The 25,552-nt window shown below is 65.1% G+C and overlaps 1 protein-coding gene across 1 annotated transcript in view; it reads left to right on the forward strand.

The window, feature by feature from the left end:
• MAD1L1 (mitotic arrest deficient 1 like 1) overlaps positions 1–25,552 on the forward strand; it is a 148,170-nt gene that overhangs the window by 39,205 nt on the left and 83,413 nt on the right. The window contains exon 10 of the mRNA XM_054718261.1: positions 2,484–2,570. Coding sequence (XP_054574236.1) covers positions 2,484–2,570 — 87 coding nt within the window. The remainder of the gene's footprint in view (positions 1–2,483; positions 2,571–25,552) is intronic.

Consider the following 25,552-nt stretch of genomic DNA (forward strand, 5'->3'; position numbering starts at 1 on the left):
GCCCGCGGTGTTCAGAGGAACTGTCCTTCTCAGCATGGGACTGGGGGACACGGGCTGTGTGTATTCTCTGAAGACATCTGTGTATAACACACTTCACGTCTTTGAAACGGAGAACAGCCTGCATCCCAGGCGTTGGCAGGCTTCTCTCAGTCTCTGCAGGACGCGAGGGCGAGGCAGTACTGGAGGGAGGGGAGGGAAGAGGACGGGAGGGGACCAGGGGCCCTGTGGGGCAGTGAACCCCACCCCTGAGGAGGGGAGGCCGGGCTGGTGGCTGCTGCACACCACTCTGCGGTCAGGCTAGGCCCAGGCAGGGCCTGGCTCTCTGGCTGCAGGCATGCCCACAGGTCCGTTGAGAAAGATGAGCCTGTGACAGTGACCAGTGACAACTCCGGCCAGTGAGGCCTGTGGCTGGAGAACTGCGCAGTCCTCCATGGGAGAGGAGGTCCCGGAGCCCACACTGGGGCCCTGTCAGGGCCGTTAGGAGCACAAGCCGCGCAGCCACAGCTCTCCTGCGTGTGGAATCTGCATGCGGACGTCGGCGCCAGCAAACCAAATCCTGGCCGCCATCTGCAGCCGGCCCCACTGCCCGTGCAGGGACGGCCTCCCGCTCCAGCCTAATGAAGCCCAGGCCTCACCGTGGTCCAGCAGCCAGCCACCCGGCCTCCCTGTCTCAGGCAAACGAATTACATGGGTCCCCAGACACATGCAGATAGAATGAGGAAACTTCAGATCTGCAGCTGCTGCCTTCACATTCTTCCTCCCAGCCCGCAGGATTAAAGGGACTTCAAACAGCCTGGGTTCCAATTAAGCCCGGTGCCCCCCGGGAGGCCGAGTCTTCTCCTGATTAACAAGAGGCGCTCTTTGAACCGTGGGAGCTAAATAAAGCTTGCAGAGCCTTTCAGACAAATGCCATAATTTCCTCTCCCTGCTCCCTCACTCACTGGAAAAGCTGATCTTTTGAACGCTTTCAACATTCAAAAGGGCATCTGGCTAACAGCTCTGAACACAACTTCAGCCAGGAGCTTGGGACTGGAGCAGTGAGCAGAGGGCGGGGGTGCACGTGGACACAGCGGCCAGCTCCCAGGATGTGAGGGGCGCATCCACCGCAGAGGGGAGACCAAGGCTGAGCTGGGAGGGTAGAAGCAGACCCCGCCCGCAGACGCTGAGGGCCTGTGCCAGGTGCGCACAGCCATCGCCAGGCCCAGGAGGCCTCAGCAGAGAGGCCTGACGCGGGGCTGCACCCGGGCAGGGATGCTGGCCTTGGGAACAGCACGTCACAGCGCAGGCTTCCAGGCCGCGGACCAGCCTGTAGGAGGGGACACGGGAAAGGCCCACGTCAGCACAGGACACGAAACAGCCTGCCAGTCCCTCAAGGTGGGAGGTTGCCAAGGAGCCAAAGTGGCTTGTGAGCCGAGGGGGTGCATCCCCTGACCTGCTCTTGGCCAGGCCTGTCAGTGTTCGAGACTCGGGAAAGCCCTCGGATAGTAAATGAGCACTCTACTCCGCACCCCGTCCACCTGCCAGGATTCCTGCCAGCAGAGGCAGCAGGCTGCCGAGCAGCACACGGCTCAGAATCAGCGCAGCTGGCTTCTAGGGAAACCTCCGAAGGGGCGAGGGGACACAGGGACATGCCCTCGCCCTGGCACGCTCCCAGCCCGCTCGGCACCACGGCAGAGCAGCAGGCCTGCGGGAGAGCGGGCAGGCGGCCCTTAGCCTGGCCCTCCACCCTCAGTGATGGGTGATAGCGCTCACCCCACCAGGATTCTGTTCCCTGTGGAGACGTGAACAGTGGGAGAAGCCGCGGGAGGGAAGTGTCGGGTGGAGGAAGGCGCAGGCCCTGGGCACAAAATACACCAGCAGAGGAGAGCAGGCGGGCGTGGAGCGCAGACTTAAGGTGGTTCTGCGGGGACGACGGCTGTGGCAGGACAGGACAGGACACGGCCGCACCTGCTGGTTTGTTTCTTTTTCTTCTCTTTTTAAATGTCTTATTGTTAGAGGATGGGCTTAGAGTTGAGGTTCGCTGCTCAAGCAGAGTGGAGTTTGAAAAGTTTGAGTCTCAGTTTCCACGTTTGTAAACAATAAACAACAGGGCTGCTTCAGGCATTACCTGCGGTAACTAACCTGCCACCGTGAAGGTTAGAGCCCTGCCCAGGGGGGGCTTCTGTGTTGCTGCTGCAGCTGCTGTGCTGGCGTGGGCTCTGAGGAGAGGCGGTGGGGGGGGGGGGGAGCAGTGAGCGCCTCCTCCGAGCCCGGGGCCGGCGGTGCTTCTGCATTTCAGACCTCGTTGCATGTCCTCCGCACACTGGCCCTGTTCTTACAGGCGAAGTGAAGCCACTCACCCGAGGTGCCGCGGGCAGAGGCAGGCCGTGATTAGAGGCCAGGTGGGGGAGCGCCCAGGATGGAACGCATCCCGGGTGGAGTCATCGCTGCTGGCACACCAGTCCCCTCCAGGGACCCGGTGCTGAGTGTGTTCTGACCCGCAGGTCCCCGGAAGACCTCTCCCGGTTCATCGTGGAGCTGCAGCAGCGGGAGCTGGCCCTGAAGGACAGGAATGGCTCCATCACCAGCAGGTAGGCCTGGGCGCCGGCTTGGGCGTGGTCGGTGAGCGAGGGCCCTGGCCTGGCAGGGACAGCTGTGCACGCTTCACTGTCCAGTTGGCTTTGGCCTGAGTGAGCGGGAGCTGGATGCACGGTGCCTCGTGTCTGCCCGACTCAGCTGAAGTGGGGCGGCGCTGTCATCCATCACCATGCCCGTCACTGCTGGGCTGGCTCCCCTGTGGGCTGGCTCCCCGGTGGGCTGGCTCCCCTGTGGGCTGGCTCCCCGGTGGGCTGGCTCCCCTGTGGGCTGGCTCCCCGGTGGGCTGGCTCCCCTGTGGGCTGGCTCCCCGGTGGGCTGGCTCCCCGGTGGGCTGGCTCCCCTTTGGGCTGGCTCCCCTGTGGGCTGACCACCCGCTGGGCTGGCTCCCCTGTGGGCTGACCACCCGCTGGGCTGACCACCTGATGGGCTGGCTCCCCTGTGGGCTGGCTCCCCTGTGGGCTGGCTCCCCTGTGGGCTGACTCCCCTGTGGGCTGGCTCCCCTGTGGGCTGGCTCCCCGCTGGGCTGACTCCCCTGTGGGCTGGCTCCCCTGTGGGCTGACTCCCCGGTGGGCTGGCTCCCCTGTGGGCTGGCTCCCCGCTGGGCTGACTCCCCTGTGGGCTGGCTCCCCTGTGGGCTGACTCCCCGGTGGGCTGGCTCCCCTGTGGGCTGGCTCCCCGCTGGGCTGACTCCCCTGTGGGCTGGCTCCCCTGTGGGCTGGCTCCCCTGTGGGCTGACTCCCCGGTGGGCTGGCTCCCCTGTGGGCTGGCTCCCCGCTGGGCTGACTCCCCTGTGGGCTGGCTCCCCTGTGGGCTGACTCCCCGGTGGGCTGGCTCCCCTGTGGGCTGGCTCCCCTGTGGGCTGACTCCCCTGTGGGCTGACTCCCCTGTGGGCTGGCTCCCCGCTGGGCTGGCTCCCGCTGGGCTGGCTCCCCTGTGGGCTGGCTCCCCGCTGGGCTGGCTCCCCGCTGGGCTGGCTCCCCTGTGGGCTGACCACCCAATGGGCTGGCTCCCCGGTGGGCTGGCTCCCCTGTGGGCTGGCTCCCCTGTGGGCTGGCTCCCCGCTGGGCTGACCACCTGCTAGGCTGGCTCCCCGCTGGGCTGACCACCCGCTGGGCTGGCTCCCCGCTGGGCTGACCACCTGCTAGGCTGGCTCCCCGCTGGGCTGGCTCCCTGGGCACGGGCTCTGTGCAAGGTTGTGCGGGATCAGGAGCGTGGGCTCTGAGTGACCCCTTGGTATGGAGCTGGGCCCCGGGGTCAGGTGTGTGTGTGTGTGTGTGTGTGTGGCCTGTGCACTCAGGGAAGGTCCACGGAGACCACAGAGCAGCCAGGCCTGTGTCTGTGAACAGCTGCAGCCCGGCAGGGAGGTTTATGTCCTTCCCGACAGGAAGTCCGGAGGCAGCAGCTGCGCGGTTGCCCGGGCCTGGGGTGGCGCTCTCCTCCTGTCACCCCCGCGCCGTGTTCCCAGCACCATCCTCTCGCCTCTGACACCCGGCTGTTCCCTTCGGTTCTCGCACTAACTCCCGAGTCGGTGCAGACCCCGCAGGCACAGGGGCTGCCCCCTTCGACTCCAGTCACAAGCGTCGGGTCCCCAGGTGACCCGCAGTTCTGTCTGCCGACAGATTCGGGGGTTCCCTCGTCCCCCCATTTAATAATTTGCTAAGCGACTCAGAGAGCTCAGGAAGTGCTGACTTTTGGTGGCTGGTTTACTGGGAAGGTTGAAGGCTGCAGCCAGAGCTCGGGGCAGGAGGCGCTGGGCAGGGGCGGGGCAGGTGCCCGCCTGCTCAGAGCCCCGCCCTCCGGTTCTGTGAGGTTCTGTGAGGTCCGCTGCTTGGTTAAGCCACTGGCTGGTGGTGATGGACTCAGCCTCCAGCTCCTCTCTCCCTGTAGGTGGGGGCAGAGCTGGGCGTGCCAACCCCTCAGCACCTGGAGCTGCCTGGGGCCCCCCCACCCCTGATTGCACAGCCTCACATTTGGGTGAAAGGGGCGGCTATGAGGTGTCCCCAGGGTTGTAGGAGCTCTGCCAGGGTGGCCTGTGCACAGATACAGCTAGGTGTCCCCTTTATCCTCCAGGGCGTGTTCCAGGGGGGCCGCCCCGCTATAGAGGCTGTTTCCCTCACACGCAGGCCTGGGGCCGTTTAGCTTGTACCTCAGGCACAGGGAGGTGCTAACAGTGACTGACAGTAAACTGCAGTGACGGGAACCTGCGTGAGAGCAGTGACCTGGGGCTCGGAAGGGGCATGGGCACACGAGCCCTGCCTCCGTGTGGGGCGCTGGACGAGGGGCTCACGACCCAACGGGACAGGCCGGAGGTGCCAGGCCGCACCGATACTTAGAACGGTGCGCAACTTAAAACGTAGGCCCTGTCCATTCTGGAATTCTCCATGCACCACGTGAGACCAGGGGTGACCAGGGGAACTGAGACGGAGGGAAAGGAGGGGTCCTGGGCTCCTTACGCGCCCGCCTGGCTCGTCAGGCCGTCCGCTGCCTCCACTCCTGCGCCCGCCCGCCCGCCGCGGAGCAGAGGCCTCCTGGTCCCCTGCGGACCCACTGCCGGCAGCTTCCACCTCCAGCCTCATTGGCCCACACAGGTCACGTGCCCACAGAAGATGGGGTTACTGACAAGCTCTCACCTGATCGCTAAGGACGGAGGCTGCTGAGTGAGGCCGGGCTGCTCGGGGAGCGAGGCCCAGGCAGGCTGAGGGTGACGGGGGAGCCCTGAGGAGCTGGTCTTCGGCCATGTCCCGTGGGGACAGTGTGCTAATCATTTATGAGCAGCCAGAAAGAAGGGCTTTATTCGGGGGCTGATGTCATTTTGAAGATTGGCTTTTAGAAGCATCTGGTTACGTTGGACGTGATCACGTCGATTTAGCTTGAAGACCTCAAATGGTAAAGATTGCCTTTGCTTTCAGAGCTCCTGTCAGATGAAACGGGCGTAAAAATGACTTGGAATTAAAGTTTGACATTTTTCCAGGTGATCCTCTTCATCCCACTTTGAACTTGAAACAGAATGAGCTATTGGGGGAAGGACCCTTGTCTGCATCTTTTCCCACCAAGCTGAGGGGTGCTGTGAAATGGGCTGCCCTGGCCAGCGGCCCGCACGTCCGCCTCTGTCCAGAGCACCACGTGCAGGGAAAGCCCCTCTAAGCCCCCCACGTGCCGTCGCTGTGGTCAGGAATGTGGGTCCACCTGTCCCGCCAGCTGCTGGGAATGGACTGCTCAGGGAGCAGCCCTCCGAGGGCAGGCGGCCTGTCTGTGTGACTGCGGGCCCCGTCCACCCGGCAGGAGCTCCGTCTGCGAGCCGGTGCAGCCGCCCGGGGAGCAGGGGTGGGGACCTGAGGAAGGGAGCCTGCCTGCCTGCCTGCCTGCCAGGTCTTGGGAGGTGAGGCGTCATCGCCCTTGCCTGGCTTCCAGCCCCATCCTGAAGCCGGCCGGCCCGGTGCAGCCGCATGCACATGGCACAGCGCCCGGGCGACTCCGTGCCACAGGGAGAGTGACAGACTGCGCACAGCACGTGCCTGACGGGGACTCTGGAGCACTTCCTGAGCCCAGGCTTCGTGCCCGTGGCTCGCGGGCATTGTCTCATGTCGTCGGCCCGTCTTCCGGGTGAGAGAACAGCCAGTGCAGTCAGCAGTGCCCGTAAGGTCTCACCGCGGGGCTGGCGGGCAGTTCCAGCCTCAGGCAATCGTCATCGATGTCTGTGCGAGCCCCGTGGGACCTGGGATGTGGCGGGCGCTGGGGTCCTGTGCTGGGTTGGGGGGGGGAGGGGGGGCGGGGAGGAGGCTGTGCGCAGCGTCACTTGCTCCGGCCTTGGGCAGCTGCTCTGATGGAGGCGTCTGGGAGGAGGCCTGGGCTCTCGTCAGGCTGGGTGGCTGTGCATCTCTGCAGAGAGGCAGGGTGGTGGGAAGAGGAGGTGACCACAGGGCCAGGCGGGTGGCGCTGCAGGGCCCCCCTCACAGGCAAGCACTCCCCAGCCCCCCGAAGCCCAGCCCCGAGTGTCCTGTAGGTTTTGTCTCTCAGCATTGCTTCCCTGCATCCGCCTCCTTCGCCGCACTCACTGCTGTGGCCGTGGCCGTGGCCTGCGTGGCTGAGGTCTCTGAGCCTCACCCTGGTTGCTGTGGCATTCCAGCTACTGCAGGGCGAGCCAACACTGCCCAGCCCTGCACAGGGACAGCAGCTCAGGCAGGGCTGATCCCAGCGTCTGTGATGTGGGAGGGAGGGGCCCGTGTCCTGACTGCAGAGGCCAAGGGGGAGCCACACCCCTCACAGGGGTCGGGGGACACGGAGATGACGACACAGCTCCGAGCCGTGAGGCCACTGCGGCCTGGCGTGGAGAAGGGTCCATGACTTGAGTTACGGCCTTGCCACCGGAACCCGGTCCCCCCCTCCACCCGCGGTCCTTGCTGTGTGTGCCTTCGCACCGTGGGCCCTGAGCCGTGGCCTGTGCTCCGGGGACGGGCTGGGCGTTCAGAGCCCCCCGGGCCTCCACTGCAGGACGCGGCACTTTCTCCCTCCAGCGGGCGCGATGGACGCAGCGCTGCTTCTCACACGGCTGAGTCGGCTTCATTGCCCATCAGGTGAGGAGGAAGCGCGACGGCGATGGCGTGCCTGGCACAGGGCAGCACTCGGGCGGTGCCCGTGGATGTGCCTCTGTGACAGCGTGTCCCCTGTGGTACTGAGCCCCAGGTTGGGCGCAGGAGGGCGCCCTGCAGAGAGCAGAGGGCTGGACCCTCTGTCAGAGGGGGTGCCCTGTCGGCAAGGCCTCTCTGCTGGCGGTGGAGCTGGGGACACTGCGGGCCAGGCCATGGTGAGGCTGCATTTCCTCGTGGCTCGGACCATGGCCTGCTGTCCTGCCGACTCTGCTGGGGCGGGGGCAGGGTCCACCGAGGGTCCTGACACGACGGGCTCCTGCAGGGGCGTGGCTGCTCTGCTTTGCTGGCAGGGGAGCTCCCTGGTGAGTGGAGCAGGCTGCTCGGGGCCCTGTCGGGGATCGGCTCAGGTCCCTCACTGGAGACCAGGGGTGCTGATGGTGCCAGGGCAGGGGTGTTTGCCGTGCCTCTGCCCGCGCCGGGCTCTGTGCTCAGTGCTTCGTGCCGCAGGCAGGCTCCACCTGAACTGTGGCGTGGACTGTGCACACAGCTAGGGCGTCCTAGGGACAGGATTCGAACCCTGGCTGTCTGTCTTCAGCGCTCTAGTGGTTGGTTTGAGGGTGGCACCCACACCCCTGAGAAGTGCTTGGGAGGCCCCGTGTCACTCGTTCTCTGCTCCCGTGAAGGCCAGGCCGTGGCGCCGTGGGCTCGGCGGGGCTCCTGTGGAAGCCTCCGGCCGCCTCCCCGGGGCAGAGGGAAGGCGGTGAGCCCGGAGGAACGCTGGCCTGTGTCCAGGGGGTGCTCTTTGGGTCCCAGTCTGCCTGGCCTGGGCCGGCTCTCCCAGCCGGACGTCTCTGTGTGCAGCCAGTCCCCACGGGCCACCCGGTCGCCCAGAGGCCCCGGCAGCTCGGGGCTGCGTTGATCACTGCGTTTGCCTCCTCGGCTGCAGTGTCTCAGGAGCCCTGGGCCTCAGGTGTCAGAGGGTGACGAGCCCCGAGAGCCTCGGCCTGGCCGCTCCGTGCTGCTTCCCTCGGCGCTAGGGCTCCGGGCGGCATTGGGGGACCGTCTCCGAGGGGGCGGTGCCCGTGGCTGGCGTGTTCCTGGCATCGCCAGGTGGAATGGCTTCCCTGCTGCCTCCCGAGGGCGAGGGAAGAGCAGAGGCCAGTCGTGATTCTGTTTGTTTGGAGCTTAGGCTGTGCTCTCACCACCGAGGAGTGGGATGAGGCCCGGCGTGTCCCGGGGTCTGTGTGAGTGGCCCCCTCCCAGCTGCTGAGCCCAGCAGGGCCAGGCGGCACCCAGATGCCTGAGGGCCGGCCCCGCTCCGCGTCCGGAGGGCTTCACGCTGCGCCTGACTGCTGCCGAGGCCGGGAGTCTCCTTTCTCAGCCTCGGCCCCACACCCGGCAGCTGGGGCCCCTGGGCGTTAATCAGCCTCTCTCGGCCTCGCCTGTCACGGTGACGGTGGTGACAGCTGGCACCGGGGTGTCGGGAGAGTTCAGTCAGAATCTTCCGTGCAGCGCTGGGCCTGCTGCCGGCACAGGAGGCCTTGTTAGCGCTAACGAGCACCGCGTATGGCCGCTGCCCGCGTTTCTGAGTGACTGGGAGGCGTGAGCTGGGCCCCGCGGCGGTGAGCGCTCCAGTGAGCTTGTTGGGGCCAGAAGACCAGCAGTGGTAGAACTTGTGGGCACCTGGGAAAGGGAGGGGATGAGGTTTGCTGTGGATCGGAAGTGGCAGGCGAGGAAAATGGCGGGGGCGAGGCTTTGGTGAGGGCCTAGGACGTGGGGTCTCCTCTGCTTTGGAGGGAGCGCAGGGCTGGTGACCTCACAGGGCCCGGGATTCCGTTTGCGGCATGATGACGTTAAGCCCATTAGACAACCAGTGACGACCCGCGGGGGTGGGTGGCCATCGAGTGCAGTCAGGTGAGCGAGCCCAGGCAAGGGGTGCCAGTGGGCTCATGTCCGGGCAGGTGGCGAGGATGCCCCTGGAGAGAGCTGCTGCCCACATGCAGCAGGGGAGGGTGGGGCCGTGCCGGCCACTCCTGACCCTGACCTGGGGACTGTGGGTGCTGCGGGCGGAGGCCTGGCTCCCCGACTGCCAGCAGAAGTGATTTCCTCTGATTTGGGTTCTCTTCTGACCTCGTGCCCGCACCCTGTCCCCCTCAGCGGGACGGAGCTGCCTGAGTCTGGACTGTGTGCGTTCACCATTGTGCTCCTGTCAGCCCGGCCCGCCTGCCTGGCCACACGGAGACCACATTCCAGGCAGATGCCGCCCCGCCGCCCCGCCGCCCCGCCGCCCCGCCCTGCTGTGTGTGCGGGCCATGCGGACTGCAGCGTGTGCTCCCTCCTCACGGCTGTGGGACGCTCTGCCCCCGGTGCCCATGAATCTGCACCCTCTTCCATCACTTACAGTTTCCTTCAGACAATAAGAACGTGTGTCGCTGTTTCCACTCTGACTCTGTGCCGCCTCCTCCGCGGAGCTGCCCGAGGGAGCCCTGCGAGCAGAAATGAATTGGCCATCTCCTTCCCAGCCCCTGTGGCTCCGCCCCTCCGTGAAAGCAGACCCGCACTTGGGTTTAAAGCCCTGGCATCTGCCCGCTGCCCCCTGCAGCCCCTCTCATCCGGGTTCCCCTCTTCTGGGGCCTCCAGCTCGGGCCCGTCCCCTGACATGGCACACACCTGCCGTGCCGGCTCCCCAGGCAGCGCCCCTCCCTCCAGGTCCCGCTGAGTTTAGGTTCCTCAGGTGGCCTCTGCTGACTGCACACGCAGGCTCCCCTGGATCACGTGCTGTGCCACTCAGTCTCCTCCGTTTGGTGCTGATTTGCTCTCCTTGTCTCCATAAGGTTGGGGATGGTATTCACTGTGGTTCTGGCCAGAGCACTCTCCCGGCCATGCAGCAGCCACTCGGCGCTCGGTACGTGGTGCGTGCGTGCGTATCTGCTGGGCGTGAGTGACCCCTGGCTCTAGTTGCGGGCGTGACCCGGCTCCTCATTCACTCCCTCTTTCCCACCCCCGGTTAAACCGCAAGGAGATGACTTTGGCTCCGGCGTGCACCCAGATCCAACACTGGTCCTTCCCCTGCTGGTCGTCATCTTTCCTCCGGTCCCGTGGCTGCTCTGGCTGCTCACCCTGCTTCCACCTTTGTCCCCAGGGTTGGCCTCTGCCCAGCATCGTCTGCACCTGGGTCCCTGGTCACAGGGCGGCCATGTCACTTGGGTGCACAGAACCTTCCGGGGTCTTTGTCTCAGTCGCATTCAGCGGTGACCGCCGTCACCCCCAGCATCAGGACTGGGGCAGCGGTGCCTGGAGGAGGGCCCGGTGCCTCCATCCTCCTCCCGGGTGTTCCTTCCTCAGCCCCTCGGGTGTTCCTGTGCCCAAGTGCGCAGCAGGGGAGGAGGAGGAGTTGGCACCTTTGGTTGCCTGCCGGCTGCCTGGCACCCATCCCCTGGCTCCTGCACCCATCCCGTCCTTGGCTGCGCCTCACGCTGCGGCAGGCCCGTGGCTCGGAGCCGTGTGCACAGCGTCCCGCCAGAGAGTGAACTTTGCTGTTTTGCTTTAGACCCAAGTGATGCGTTACCTGACTTCCCAGCAGAAGGCACTGGGAAGGCGGCCGGCCAGGCTGACGGGGCCACACTGCAGCCGGGCTCCCCGGCAGCGTCCCTCTGAGCAGGCAGGCGGCTCAGCCAGGTTCATGCTCTGAAAAGGCACGTTGTCTGCGTGTGGTTACGTAAACCCGGGTGCAGTGTGTGGGGCAGGGCTGGCGTGGCACACGCACACGCATGAGCACGTGCTCACACTAGCAGGAGCACTGGAAAAGCGAAGGGGTTTGTGGCCACAAAGCCGACCGGGGAGCAGTTCTTAGACGAAGTCCCTCTCAGTAGATCTGCCCAGAACTGTGAAGACCACAGAACAGAAGCAGCGATGCCCTGGTGACCGAGGCGAGACACTGCCAGAGGGGCTGCCTGCCCGCGAGGCCTGCCCTGCCTGCCGCATGGCCAGCTGCGTCTGTCCGGCAGGATGCCCGCGGTCACCTTCCCGCCTCAGCGCGGCCTCCTCAGCGCTGCGGGTGGGCGGCCTGTGGGCTGTCCATGTCCTGCTCCCACCCTGACTGCTGGCACCGTGGGCATGGCCTGTGTCTGCTGGGGGCAGGCGCCTGCTGTCGGGCGGAGGAAGCCCGGTGTCTCTCCAGGACGCCAGCCTCTGCAGAGGGCCGGCCGCCCAGGGGCTGCGTGCTCTTTATCCCCAAAGGGGCTGAGTCTCGCGGTGGTGGTCACGCAGCCCTGAGCACGCCCCCGCCCCGCAGCAGGCGCAGCCTCCCTCAGCTTTGCTAGTCGAGGGGCCTGGGCTTCTAGGAGTCAGGGTTGGGCGCCCTCCCTCCTCCATGGCAAGGAGCACCTGCAGGCGGTGCCCAAAGCTCCCCTGAGGCGACCCGGGGGGCAGCCTTTCTGGGTGAGGTCTGCGTGAGGTGTCGGGCTGAGCCAGCGTGGGCCAGGCTCGGTGGCCAGGGGAGTGACTCCGGCCGCCTGCTCGGGCCTGCCCTTCACGCTGGTTCTCCAGCCTCCTTCCGTCTTGCTGGGACTTTAGTTGGAAAAAGACCCCAGCAGCCCTGTGGCGGCTACGGCACACGGAGGGACCCTGGCCTGTCGGTCTGCCTGCAGTGCTGCGTTTGGACGGGAGGTGGAGCCACAGCCCTGGAAGCCGCTCTGCTCACTCCTCAGGCCTCTTGCGGGGCCTCCCAGGGGAGTGCTGTTGCCAAGCCTGTTCATTTGGTGGCCAGTTGGGAGGTGGGGCATGAGGGCAGGGCCTGAAGGAGCTGGGGTGAGTGGCTGTCTCTCCCAGGTGCTTCCCTGGCAATTGCTCTCCTCACCCCTCCCTTGCCCTGCCCTCTCCTCCCCTCACTTGCCCTCCCCTCCCCTGCTGGGCAGCGCTTCTCCCGGGCCTGTGCCTAGAGGAAACCAGGACGAGTGGACAGCATTGCGCTGTGGGCACTCGGGTGTTTCAGTTCCCAAAAGTGACGGCGCTGCGTGGCTCCCGCGGTGGGCAAGGACTTGTTGGCTCCTCCCCACCGTGTAGTCCGAGTGGCCACGTAGCTCTGCGCCCGCCCGCAGTCACACGAAACCCCGGCTGCCCTTGGACGCGGGCCTGGTCAGCAGGGCTGGGGGAAGGGCGTGTCTCACAGGCCCGGTGCTGGGCCCGTTGGGGCCCTGGGGGAGCAGGGAGGCACCGGACTCGGGCTCTTGCTCTGTCCCACTCCTCTTCGCACCCGGGAAGCTCCGAAGCCCTGGGCTCCCGGGGAGCGCGGAGCACTCTGCGAGAAGCCTGGCTCCGCTGGTCGGGGTCGGGTCCTGAGCCTCGTGCCATGGGGCCTCATTTCCGGTCCCGCCACAGGCCGGCCAGCGGCCAGCTGAGGTCTTTGGCTGACCTCTGACCCAGCAGGTAGCCCTGTGCTCGAGGCTCTGGAGTCTGCTTACTGCTGTCACCTGGACACAGCCCCATCCTCGCTGGGCTCGTGGCCCGGCCGGGCTGAGGAGAGGTGAGCTCGCTCCCGGGCCTTTCACCTCTGCTGAGGGCGGGAGTGGCTGGTGCCGGAGGGGCGCTGGCAGAGGCACTGGGGTTGGTCCCTGGGGCTCCAGGTGGCTGAGAGGTGGCGGCAGGCTCCTGGGCCGGCCTCCAGGCCGAGGGCGGGCTGCAGGCTGAGGTTGCCGGCTCCTCCACATGCCACCAGCCAGCCCGGCTCCTCCAGCAAATGAGCTGCCATTCATATTTCACACCCAGACCGCTTTCATTTCCATGTTTAAAGTGTGATTTACATATTCATGGGCCTTTTAAATAAGTTTTTACTGTTAAGGGATGTGGAAGTGGATAAGATGTGAAGCTCCCCCTTTTAGTCAAGCACTGGGGAAAAACTCACCCCCAAATGAAATCAGGTTCTAAGCGCTTAGTTCTGTAGCAGTTGCTGTAGGACAGTTACTCTGGAAGCCAGCGTGTCCTGGGTTCACGTAGCTGTCCCTTGTCTCTTCAGCATGCGGACACTGGGCTGGGGGGCCCAGTCTGCGGCACGCCCGGAGGCCTGTCACTCTTGGGGTTTCTCCTGGCGGGGACCCTGACATCCACTGTGCACTGGGGACCACGTCCCCACTTCCTTGGTGACGGCAGGACTCCGGTGTGGGAGGTGGCTGGGTCCGTCCCAGGTCCCCAGGTGCCGCTTGTGGGCGCATCCAGGCTGTTTCCAGGGGTTTGCTGGACTCGCTCCCTCCTTCCTCTGCGGTCACTGTACCGCCCCCCCTTCGGCCCTGCACATGCAGCAGCTTGGTCCGGGGACAGAACCACCGCAGCCAGACAGTGGCCGGGCGGGGCGGGTGGTCCTGAGCAGGCACGGCCCAGGGACCATGGACGCGGCCAGGTGTGCCAGGGCAGGGAGGCTTCAGGCCCCAGGGACGCAGGGTGGTGAGCTGCGGTGCCCGCGGCGCGGCGCACGGGAGCAGGTAGGGCCTGTGAAGAGCCCGGATGCTAGAGCAGCAAACGGGAGGCCGTGGAGCCCGGGAGACGGCTCAGGGCTCCCCACTGGGTGGCGGGGTCGGCCCTGCAGGGCGGGGCTTCTGATCGGGAGGCTGTGCGGAGCTCACACAGTGTTTTCGTTATCGAGGCCTTTCTGTAGCACGTGAAACCTTGGAAGCATAGAAGACAAAGGGAGAAACTGGGAAGTTTACGTGGCAGAAAACACGGTGAAAAAGTCAAGTTGGTATAGTCTTTCCTTTTTAAGTAATCTTTAAATATTTTTTAAAAAAATGTTTTTGTTTATTTCAGAGAGAGGGAGAGGGAGATAGATAGAAACCTCAATGATGAGAGAGAATCATGGATCCGCTGCCTCCTGCACACCCGCTACTGGAGATCGAGTCCAAACCTAGGCTTGTGCCCTGACCGGGAATCCAACTGTGACCTCCTGGTTCAAGGGTTGACGCTCAACCACTGAGCCACACAGGCCGGGCTCTTTAAATATTTTACTGTGCATTTGTGCCCAACCTTCCGTCGTTGCCGCCCGGACACCCCCGCATGGTTCTGCTTCCTGAGGGCCCGAGTGAGGGGTGCGCTGGGGGGCTGACAGCCGCCCTCAGGGAGCCGCCGGCCCTGCGTGGGTGGTCGGCCTTCATGGAAGATGCACAGCTGCCGGGTGCGGGAGGCAGCAGACGTGGGCCTGGCTGACCTTCGGCGTGGCCATGACTTTTCAGATACAGCATCCAAAGCACAGCCTGTGAAAGAAAAGGTTGATAAGCTGAACTCGTTAAGATGATAAGCTGTTGCTCTGTGAAGAGACCATGAAGAGAATGACCAGGCCAGCCCCGAGCTGGGGGGAAGTACCGGCAGAACATGCCTGGGAAAGGACTGTGCCCACATCTACAGAGAACCCCGAGAACTCACAGTAAGAAAGCGCCTGAGCTGTTAAACGGAGCAGAAGATCTGAACAGACCCCTCGCCCCAGGAGGCGTCTGGGTGGCCAGTAAGTACACGCGAACACGCTCCTCACCCGTGTCAGCGGGGAACGCACATGAGAGCCACTGCGAGGCCCACTGCACGCCGCTGCGCACGGCCGCTGCGCACGGACAGCACCGGCGCCGGCGAGGACGCGGGGCGGCGGGGCCTCCCTCACTGCTGGAGGGATGCAGAGGGTGCAGCCACTCTGGATGACAGCTGGTCAGCTTCTTACAAACCAGACATACTATTACCATTTGGTTCACTAATTACATTCCGTGATATTTACCCCAAAGATGTGAAAGCTCATGTCCACACAAAACCTGCACACAGATGCCTCTCTCAGCTTTATTCGTGATCACCAGCACTTGGAAATACCAAACCGTCCTCCCAGAGGTGGTGGGTAGACAGACGGTGGTCCCGCAGACCGTGGGACGCTGCTCGGCACCAAAGAGACAGGAGCTGTCAGCCACGAGAAGACACGCGGGGCCGCAGGTGCACGTGCCTCAGTGATGGGAGCCCGTCTGCAAGGCCGTGGAGTGCGAGTCCAAGTCCAGGACGTTCTGGAGAGGCCGGAGCGTGGAGGGAGGAGGCCGCGGCTGCCAGGGTGAGGGAGGGGTGAGCAGGCAGAGCACACAGGCGTGTTCAGGCATTGGACATGCTCTGTATGGCACAGGAATGGTGGACCATGACATCTCACATTTGTGGAAATTTGTAGAACCCACAAGAGCAAAAAGTGAACCTTCATGTGAACGAGGGACTTCAGTATTAGGTGTCAGTGTTGGCCCGTTAATTGTGGCAGATGCACCACCCTGACGCAGGCTGCTAATCGCAGGGAGCCCGTGGGAGGTGCGTGTCCTCTGCGAAACCAGCCCACCCGGTAGGAGGGGCCTAGAGGAAGCTCTCCCGCCTCAGACTCAGGCACATGCAGATGGCGTGTCCGCTCTCCAGCCTGTTTTCTCCTGCCACATAGACAGGAGGGAAGGGCTGCCCAGAGCCGGGTCCAGTCCCCTCTGGATGTCGGCCTGGGCACGCTTCCTCCCCAGCTCCGTTAGGGTCCCGCTCGCCTGGTGTCCTGGCGCTCATCCCGGCTGGGGTTTCAGGTGCGCGTGGCCAGCCCCTGAGGCCTGTTTCCGTGGGAGGCGGGTGTTGAGGGGGAGTGGGGTTGGCATCAGACGATAAAGGAGGCCCCGAGGGGGAAGGGGGCAGGCGGGACACACCTGGCTGCTGGCTGGCCTCCGTGAGCGAGCTGTGCAGACCCTGGGACAGGCTCGGGGGAAGGAGAGGGGACTTTGAATTTTAAGTTGGCTTACTCTCCTCTGTGTAGCAGTCTATCTGTTTGTCTGCCCCTGTTGGGAGCCGTGGACCGCAGTGTTCTCTCATCCTGAGCTCCGCTGGTTTTATTGTCTTTCCATGTTTTCTTGCCATAAATGTAACAGGTTTTATTGTGTTTAGACTGCTTTTAATATCGCCTCTTGTAAGAGCCAGGGGAGCCCGGGATTCTGCCTTGGCAGCCTCAGAGCACGGTCCTTCCCGGTGTAGCATCGGGGCCAGGGCTGCTTGGAACCTTCCCAGAATGCCCCCGGCCCGCTGGCCCCAGATGAGCTGCTGTGACCGGCCAGCGGTGGGGCCGGCCAAGCCCATGCCCTTTCAGAAGCTCCCAGTGCCTGGGGAGTAGGACACACCTGTGCCGGCTCATGTTGGAGAACCCTGGGGTCCTGGGGGTGAGGGGGACCGGCTCCCAGGCAGGCCTTGCACCTGAGCCGAGATTGTGGGCTTCCCAGGCCCCTCTCTGGGGTGTCCCGTGCACCTGGGTCAGCTCTGTTCTCAGTCGCCTGTGGACGTGGTCAGCCCGGTGGAGCTTGCGGTCCAGCCCCACATACCCAGATGCCTGCTGTGGGGAGAGGGTCGCGGCTCCCGGTCACGGGGGCTCAGGAGAGGGAGATGTGTCTGAGGGTGGCCACCCTGCCTGAGGTGGGACGAGCGGAAGGAGCCCCAAGCTGGGGCTGCAGTGGGGCTCGGTGCTCCCTGCAGGCGGCTGTGACGCTGCACCAGCAGGTGCCGCCCGGGGCATGTCCCAGGTGAGCTGCTCCCTAGGGACGTTTTGTGGCAGTTTTATGATTTAATATCGTGTGTGTGTGTGTGTGTGTGTGTGTGTGTGTGTCATTTACTCCATAATCTACCTTCGTTTCAATCACAAAACACCCAGGAGTTAGACTGTGCTGCTTGCGGCAGGCCCGTGCCCTTGAGGCGCCAGACGCACCTGCTGGCCGCGGCGTTGGTAGTGTCTCTGCCAGCAGCTCGGGGCTCCTGGCTGTGTCCGGGCCGCGACGTGGTCAGCCCGGTGGAGCTTGCGGTCCAGCCCCACATACCCAGATGCCTGCTGTGGGGAGAGGGTCGCGGCTCCCGGTCACGGGGCTCAGGAGAGGGAGATGTGTCTGGTGGGCTGGGGCCTGGCATTGGGGCCTCACTCGGGGGTTGGGCCTTGGAGGCGGAGCAGTGCCGGGAGAGAGCATCCGCAGGACTGGCACGCGGTCCCTGGGCCTTGGGCGGAGCCTGTGGTGCGCCGTGGAGGCCGCCTGCTGACTTGGGAGGCTGCTTTGAGGTGGAGGGTCAGTGGGTGGCAGCTGCTCTAAGGTCACACGCCCCAGGCTCACCTCACATGGTCTTCCCTCCTCTGTGGCCTGATCCTGGCAAGACGGTGGGGACACAGAGTGCTGGGAGCCCCTCTGATGTGGTGGCTGCAGCGGGCCTGGGAGGCTGCCAGCCAGGGGCGTGGCGTGAGCTCCCCGGCGCCCTGCAGCCTCTCTGGACCACCTCGTCCGCATGCAGAAATTACCTCCTGTTTCTCCGACGGGGCGCGGGCCCTGCTGCGTGTCCGCTCCGCTTGTCTGCCTCTCATCAGGGAGCAGTGTGTCTGCGCGGCGGTCTCCACAGGCCCCGGAGGCCGGGTGGCCGTCTCCTCCGGGAGAGGAGATGCTAGGCTTTGGGTCTGGAGTTTCGTTGGAGAGTTTCCTCGGCGCCCTGTCATCGGCAGGCAGAGAGCGGTCTCGGGGGGAGGGAACAAGATGTCTGCAGGGAGAAGCCTTCCGTTCTCCATCCCTGTTAAGACACTCAGGTTTCCAGAGTCGGGCCCGGCCCTTCTGTTCGGGCACCTGCCTCTGCCCTGCCCTGCGTGTTGTCGCCAGTCGAGGCGGGGGTGGGGGGGGGGGCGGTCTGTCACCGAGAGGGTGCTGCTCAGCCCTGCCCTGCTCAGCTGGTGGCCACGTCCCCGCTGGCTCTGGGCCTAGAAAGGAGGGGAAAGCGCTGCCTTCTCTCAGATCCAGTCTCGCTGTCCACGGGCCTCCTAAGAGCTGGGGGCAGGGGGTGGGATGTGCCGCCTCTGCTCGGTGCCCAGTGGGCAGCAGCTCCCCTCCCTCCGCCTCGATCCTGGCACCTCTGAGCAGTCTCCTTGGAGACGAGGCTGAGAGAGTGCGTGTGCCCCCAACCCCGCTGGCATCCTCAGTTTCCCTCTCGTGACCACACAGGGCCCCTGTTGGCCCCGCCTGTGATGGTCAAGGCTGCAGGCCACACCCCGAGCCTCCATGACAGAGGGGCATGGTGTCCTGTGGTTCCAGCTCATCCACCGCCAGACGTGACCCGAGAGGCTCCGGCAGGGACTGGAGGACTGAGGGCTGAGCAGGTGGCTCCCACCGGGAGGCTCTGGAGCCAGAGCAGGTCGGCGAGCTGCTCTCCGGCCTTTTCTCGAACCCCGTCCTTGTGTTTGCCTATAGTGGGTGACCTTTCCTGACGAGCAGACTGCCTGTGAGCCTGTGTGGCCTCTCCCACCTCCAGCCCCGAGGGCCAGTGTCGCCTTCAGACCTCGTGAGCAGAGCCATTGGGGGGTGCCCAGGGCTCCGGTGGCAGGAGGCATCGCGCTGGCTGACGACAAACCAGCGCGGTCACGGCCTGGGCGCGGGGACTGTAGGGCACACGCAGAGGGAGGCGGAGGCTGGGAAGGTTCGGCGCTGCTTCCGCACCTCCCAGGGCGTGAGCACCGGCCGAGCCGCTGGCTCTTTGCCCCAAACCAGACTGAGTGCTGAGGACTGAGGCGGTCTCCGTGCACCGTCGGCAGGTGGATCTGATTCAAGTGCACTTCATTACCGAGCGCGTCAGCACTCCGCAGGCATCGCTGTAAGTGCCCCGACTGCTGGGGGAGGCAGGGAGGCGTGTCCTTACTCTTGGGGGGAGTCTGAGGGCGAAGGCTCTTGTTCAAGGTCACCCCACCTGCAGGGGGTTCGGCGCTCCCAGTGCAGGCAGTGTTCTGGGGGCAGTGGTTCCCCCTCCAGCCTGCGCTTCCCCCGGGGCCTTCCTTCTTGGCCCAGCTCCTCAGGAAGTGGCTCCGAGGGCCAGTGCCCTGCCTGCTACGCAGGCCCCCCCAGAGCGGAGCAGGCCCTGTAGGCAGAGGTGCCCTGTATTGAGGGCTGCAGAAACCCCTCCCCCAGCCCTACCCCGTTCTCCTTCACATGTTCCTCTCAGGGCCATGCTGCGGCCAGCTCCCTCCCTCAGGAGACCCTGTGGGCACGTCAGCCCCCCAGCAGGGGTGAGGCTGACCCCCTCCCTCCCCTCGTGTGTGCACCCCTGCCCGGCACTCTTCTCTCTCCTCTGTGAGCTGTTGCTTCTGCACTGGAACTCAGGGTCTGTCCCAGGCGTGAGCCTGTTCCCCTCCCGGGCCTGTAGGGCTCCCAGGACAGGCCACCGCCTCCGGCTGCCGTCTGCAGCCCCTGGCCTGTCGCAGCACCCAGGGCAGACGCAGGCAGTGCGTGACTCACCCCGTCCACCGGAAGTGGCAGCTAGGACAGTACCTGCTCCTGCTCTGTCCTCAGTGAGCAGCCTGTCTCCGGGCAGAGCCACGGGGCCAAAGGCTGGTGCTGAGTGGCTGCTGCTTAGAAGCTGAGGGCTGGCTCCCTTCCAAGTGGATGCTCTGAGCCTGCTTTCCTGAGATTTGAGGCTGGACAGATGTCAGGACTCTCTTGCTTTGTCTCCTTAGTTTATGGTAGAGCTGCCAGAGAAGCACCCGCAGCCATCCGAGGAAGCACGCAGGGGCTCGCGCCGCCAGCCTCGGGTCTGAGGACGCCCCTGCTCCATCCGGGGCGGCGGCTCATCCCCTCCCGTGTGGGACTCAAAACCCTCAGCCTCCCCTCGCCAATGCCTCACCGGCCCATGAGCGCACAAGCACCCAGCTACCCGTCCCCAAGGCCATGTCCGAGAGCTCGCAGGGCCTGAGGGGGCGGGGCTGTCCAACACGGGGCACAGCGCCTGGCCCTCCGGACGCCCGGAGACGGACACCTGGTGCGGGGCGGGAGACTGACGGGAGGGCAGCCTGGGCCTGGCTGGTGTCACCGCCGCCCACCCGCTTCCCGCCTGTGGCCTGTGAGTGCCGAGGGGAGGCGGCGGCCTGGTTCCCAGGGACACGGCCTCCGTCCTTGTCCAAGGTGTGACTGTTCTGCCCCTCTTAGCGCCTCTCCCTTCTCCACACCCGGCCCACGTTCCCACCGGGCACCCTGGGCCCTGCCTCCCCTGCCTGCACCCCGCGTTTCTAGGAAGACGGCCTTGCTCCTGCTCCTGCAGCTGCACCTCGGGGCCCGAGCAGCTCCTGGGCCCTGAGGCCTGGGCCTGACCCGGCTGTGGCGCTGCCGAGCACGTGGCTCGCTGCCCTGCTTGACCTCCGCCAGCTTCTTGTCCTGAGAGGCGGCCCCGGGCACTCGTCAGGGTTGTTGGGGGCTCAGGGCTCACAGGCCCCGGCTCGCTTTTTTTTGTGGTCACCATCACGTCTTGGGGCCTCCTCAGCCGGGCCACTGTGTCGGCAGCCTTGCCCTGCTGTGTCCAGTCTCGCTCTTATTTGCTCCCTGGGATTCTGGCCGCTCCCCCGTTCCCGTCTCTCGGCAGCTCCAGGTGATGGCGTGGGAGCGATGCTGCTGCTGACCTTGTCGCTCTTCGCAGGCGGGTTGGCGACGTCCCCCTGGTACAGGCAGGCAGTTTGGCCTGGTGCGCCGGCCTGGCGCTGGCCTCCATCCTCAGGGCAGGCGGACCACCCACAGGCCCTTCTCCAGGCTCCTCGCGGCAGGTGGGGTCGATGGGGTCGAATTCAGTGCACACAGCGCAGCTCCGCGTCCAGGTCTCTGCACACATGGCTCATCAGGGTCCTCGGAGCACTTGACCCTCAGAGAGCTTCGGAGGGGCAGGCCTCCGTGCTTGGGCCTGACCAGCAGGCACTGTCTGTGGTCCCCGCGTGGGCCCGTGGCTGGGTCCGTGGCCTGACCTTGTCAGCTGCTCACGGCAGGACAGCCTGGGCAGGTCCGCATGGGACTGCCCGCCTGCACCAGTGGCCCAGGTCCAGCGGGCGCGCCATCCACCTGCTTCCCTGTGGCGGCCTCATGGGCCAGTCGAGGAGCTTCGTCTGGTTTCTGGTGGCTTCTTAGTGACTACCCTGGTGGGACTGGTATGTGAGTGGCTGGTGGCCACTTGGGGTCCTTTTGCCCAAGAGCTGGCTCCTCACTTTGACATGGAGCTGGAGTCGGCCCTGGGAGAAGGCAGCTGAGCATGTGCTCAGAGATGGGGCTCACCCCGTGGCACCCCAGGCACCAGCAGATCCATCGTTCGTGGACACTCAGCCGAGGGAGGAGCCTGGTCCAGAGCCTGCCCAGCAGGCGGCCCCTTCGCCCAGGGTTTGGGTGCCCGTGAGCGCCGGGCTCTGGCACGTGTCCCAGGCTCCTGTGGTGGGTGCCCATGTTTCCCACGTGGGAAGGTGGCCCACAGCCCGTCCTGCCCTGAGGTCTGTCCCAGGCCGGCTGCGCTCCCCCCGCCCCCCACCCTCTCCTGAGCGTGCCCTCAGCCCCTCGGCGTCCACCTGCGCCTTAATGGAGGGCCGCGCGGGGGCCGGGCTCTCTTGGAGCAACTAAAAGCTTTTCCAGAGAAACAATGGTGCTGACTAATTGGTGGGTTCATTTATTTATTTCTGGGCACGAATGGTAAACAGCTTTGCTTCTCGGCTCAGCGGGAACAGATTGGGAGCGTTTGCCTGATTGATCCTTACCTGCAGGGACGCATGCTGGAGGGATCTATCGATTCAGCACCTCCTGCCAAACCCGCTCTGAAACAGGCTTAATTGCCTCAAGACCAGCTTCCTGCAGCAGCGTGGCCTGGCCCCTCGCTCAGCGCCGCCCTTGCGATGGAGGCTTCTCCGTGTGCGGCCTTGAGGAGCCAGGCTCCCGCTGGCCCGGCTTCCTGGGCCCAGAGAACAGCAGGGTGGCGGGGTGGGGGGGCGGGGGAAGAGGAGGGTGGCCGTTTCTGGTTGTAGAGGAGGGAACCCGCCCTAACCAACCAGAGCAAACACAGTACGTCCGCTCTGTGGGCTGGGGGATCGGGGTCAACCTCAGTCACAGAGAGAACCAGGGGCAAAAACAGTGCCCCCACCTCTCCACTGCACCCTCCCAGTGTCTGCACTGTGCGCCCCACCTCTCCACTGTGTCCCCGTCTGCGCTGCGCCCCGTCTGCGCTGCGCCCCGTCTGCGCTGCGCCCCTGCCCGATTTCACTGGCTGGCGGGCTTTCCTGCAGTGGCCGGTGGCACTGGTGGCAGGAGCCTCGGTCCTGGGGGTGGCACTGAATGGCACTCAGTCCCGGGAGGGAAACGGAAGCAGTTTCAGAGGTGGGTTTGGGGCATCATGACTGTTGTCTTGTTTTTCGTTTTTGTTTTGTTATCGTTAATCCTCACCTGAGGGTGTTTTTTCCATTGCTTTTTACAGAGAGTGGGAGGGAGGGAGTGGGGAGAGGGAGAAAGACATCTGTGTGAGAGAGACACGTCGATTGGTTGCCTCCTGCACTCACCCCGACTGGGGCTGGGGATCAAACCTGCAACCTCTTGGTGCACAGGCCGGCGCTCTGACCACTGAGCACACCAGCCAGAGCCCACGGTCTTGTTTTGTGTCCTCACCCAGTGGCCAGGCGTGATGCATAGACAGCGTCCCAGGAATGGGAGGGAACGGCGAGTGGCCAGGCCCCCCTGGAGCAGCCCTGGAGACGTGGTGCCGGGGACCGTGCCAGACCTGGCGGGGCGAGGGGGAGGGCAAGTGCCCTGGGCTCTGCGGCCCACATGGGGGCTTGTTTGCAGCCTCCTCCCCACCCTCTCCCTCGGAACCAGAGCCCCGGGCACTGGGGAGCAGCGTGCTCCCGCCCGGGCACCCCCTCGCCTGCGCGCCGGGGAAAGCAGCCTGCTCCGTGGTTCATGGGACGAAGTTGCAGGAAACCTCGAAACCGGCAGAAGCCCCAGAGCCACGCTGTTGGGTCTGGTCCTGCCGATGCGCTGTGGTCCCTGCTCGCCCACTCGCCCTGTGAGGCCCCGACGGCACCGTGCACTCCTGTCTGTGGCTGCGAGCTCGTCCGGTGGCGCGGCACCTCACGCGTCTTCCCGTGCGCGGGGCCCTGAGCAGACCTGCCGCAGTGCCGGGTGGGCAGGGAGGCCCTCCACACACCAGGGGTCCTTGTCCCCACCCTGGCCCGCCTCGGTGCTGCCCGGCACTTCCCGGAGAGGCGTGTGAGGCCGCTCAGCACCGTGTGCCCACCTCCGTCCCTGCTCCCAGATGTGTTCCTGTTGGCACATCTTTCCTGGAATGTGCAGCCAAGATCATTATCATGTTTTGTTTTATAAAACCCGGCTTGTGTTGTTGGGGAAACAGCTCTGGGAGACGCCGCTCCACACGGAGGCGGCTTCTGAGATTCAGGCCCGGCACCGAGCGCCGAGGGGGGGCACCCGCCTCCGCTCCAGGCCCCTGACGCACTCTGAGTGCCTTCCTCCCGCACTCGCTGATCTGTCCTGCTTTTCCTCGGTCTCCCTGACGGCGGCATGCTGCCCCGGTCCCCCTGCCCTGTGTGCTGTGGCCTGTCCTGCTGGTCACTGCGCACACCTCCGTGCCCTGGGGCGTGCCAGGCTCTGCCCCGTGCCCCGCCCGCCTCTCAGCTGGGCTGCCCACTGTGGCTGTTCGCCCTCTAGACCTGAGGCCCCTCAGGGGACAGCGCTCCTAGTCTGCCGCGTAGGGCCTGCTCCTCACACGCCTGCTGGGTGGTGGTGCAGGCGCTCCGGGAAGCCAGAGGCCAAGTTCGAGCAGGCGCCCGTCGTGACGTGGGTTTTGGGTGGATGGTGGAGACCTGGGACAGGCAGCGGGAGCGGAGGGCCGGGCATCTGTGCCTCAGACTGGCTGTCCTGACTGTGGGCGAGCGACTGGGCCTGTCGGAGCCCCTTTCCAACTTTAGGATGGTCCTCGCTTCCTCACCCAAGATCGGAGCAGAGTGTGCGGTGGACATGAGTGGGGAGAGGGAGATGCGTGGTGGACATGAGCGGGGAGGGGGAGGTGCGTGGTGGACACGGGGGTGGGTGAGGTGAGTGGTGGACACGGGGGGGTGAGGTGCGTGGTGGACACGGGGGTGGGTGAGGTGAGTGGTGGACACGGGGTGGAGGTGAGTGGTGGACACGGGGTGGAGGTGCGTGGTGGACACGGGGGGGTGAGGTGCGTGGTGGACACGGGGGGTGAGGTGCGTGGTGGACACGGGGGGTGAGGTGCGTGGTGGACACGGGGTGGAGGTGCGTGGTGGACACGGGGTGGAGGTGCGTGGTGGACACGGGGTGGAGGTGCGTGGTGGACACGGGGGGTGAGGTGCGTGGTGGACACGGGGTGAGGTGAGTGGTGGACACGGGGTGAGGTGCGTGGTGGACACGGGGTGAGGTGCGTGGTGGACATGGGGTGGAGGTGCGTGGTGGACGGGAGCTGAGGTCCCTCCCCGTGTGTGTTCCTCTTGATTTTACTCGCTCCTCTGACGTCTGGGCCTCCACGCGCCCTGTGTGCTTCGTACTGAAATGCGTCTGCTTTTTCCTTTTCACGCTCCCGTGTCCTGCAGCCTTTCTTGCCTTCGGGAGAGGAGAGACTCGAGGACTTGGTGGCCGTGTGGATGGAAGTGTGCGTGCTCTGCAGGAGGTGTGTGTGTGACAAGCTCTCCCGCGGCGTGCGCCCACCTCCTCGCCAGGCGGCGCCGCGCCGGTGGAGAGTCTCGTGCAGAAACGGTGTGTGCCCGTCAGCGAGACCCTGGAAGTGCCTAGAGCAGTGATGGCGAACCTATGACACACGTGTCAGCACTGACACGCGTAGCCATTTCTGATGACACGCGGCCGCTGAGGCGGCCGCATGCCGAGGATGAAGCATTTGCGAAATAATGTTTTTTCCTCAAAGTGACACACTACCCGAGTTATGCTCAGTTTTTTGGCGAAGTCTGACACACCAAGCTCAAAAGGCTGCCCATCACTGGCCTAGAGCATGTGCATCATCCGAACCAGGGCTCTTCCAGCGACGTGACTCTCACTTGGGACGGGAGAGGCATTTGAGACGCAGCCCAGTACTCGTTGTGGATGGAGAAGAGGCGCGCACATCCGCTGGCCGAGCGCTCGGGGCCAGGCCCCGTCGGCAGTACCAATAGGAGTCGACTTCCATGTGAGCAGAGGCAAGAGCCCCGGAGGCCTGCCTGGCTCATGACGAGGCCCTCAGGACACGCCATGGAGTGTGTGGGGGGTGTCTCAGGCGTCCATCGCAGGCCAGCCCGCCATGAGCTGGGGTGCAGCCGGTGCCCGACTCGCAGTCTGGGGGATGGTGGAGGTTTGAGGGTTGGAGGCACTTTCTCGGGGTGGGGCATTGGAGACGCCGTGAGGGTTGGTGAAGGCGCCTCGGAAGGAAGGCTGTGGCGTAAGCTCAGACATTCCTGCTGCTTCCGGCCCGGAGGGGACCAGCTCCGGGACGTGGCACGCTGTGGCCTCGTGACCGTCACTGTCCTTCAACCCTGGGCTCGGTGACCCTGCTCGCCACGTCGTCAGCCCTACCGGCGCCATGCAATAGGAGGCGGC

This window comes from Eptesicus fuscus, chromosome 6, assembly GCF_027574615.1.
Source record: "Eptesicus fuscus isolate TK198812 chromosome 6, DD_ASM_mEF_20220401, whole genome shotgun sequence".
Classification (NCBI taxonomy): domain Eukaryota; kingdom Metazoa; phylum Chordata; class Mammalia; order Chiroptera; family Vespertilionidae; genus Eptesicus; species Eptesicus fuscus.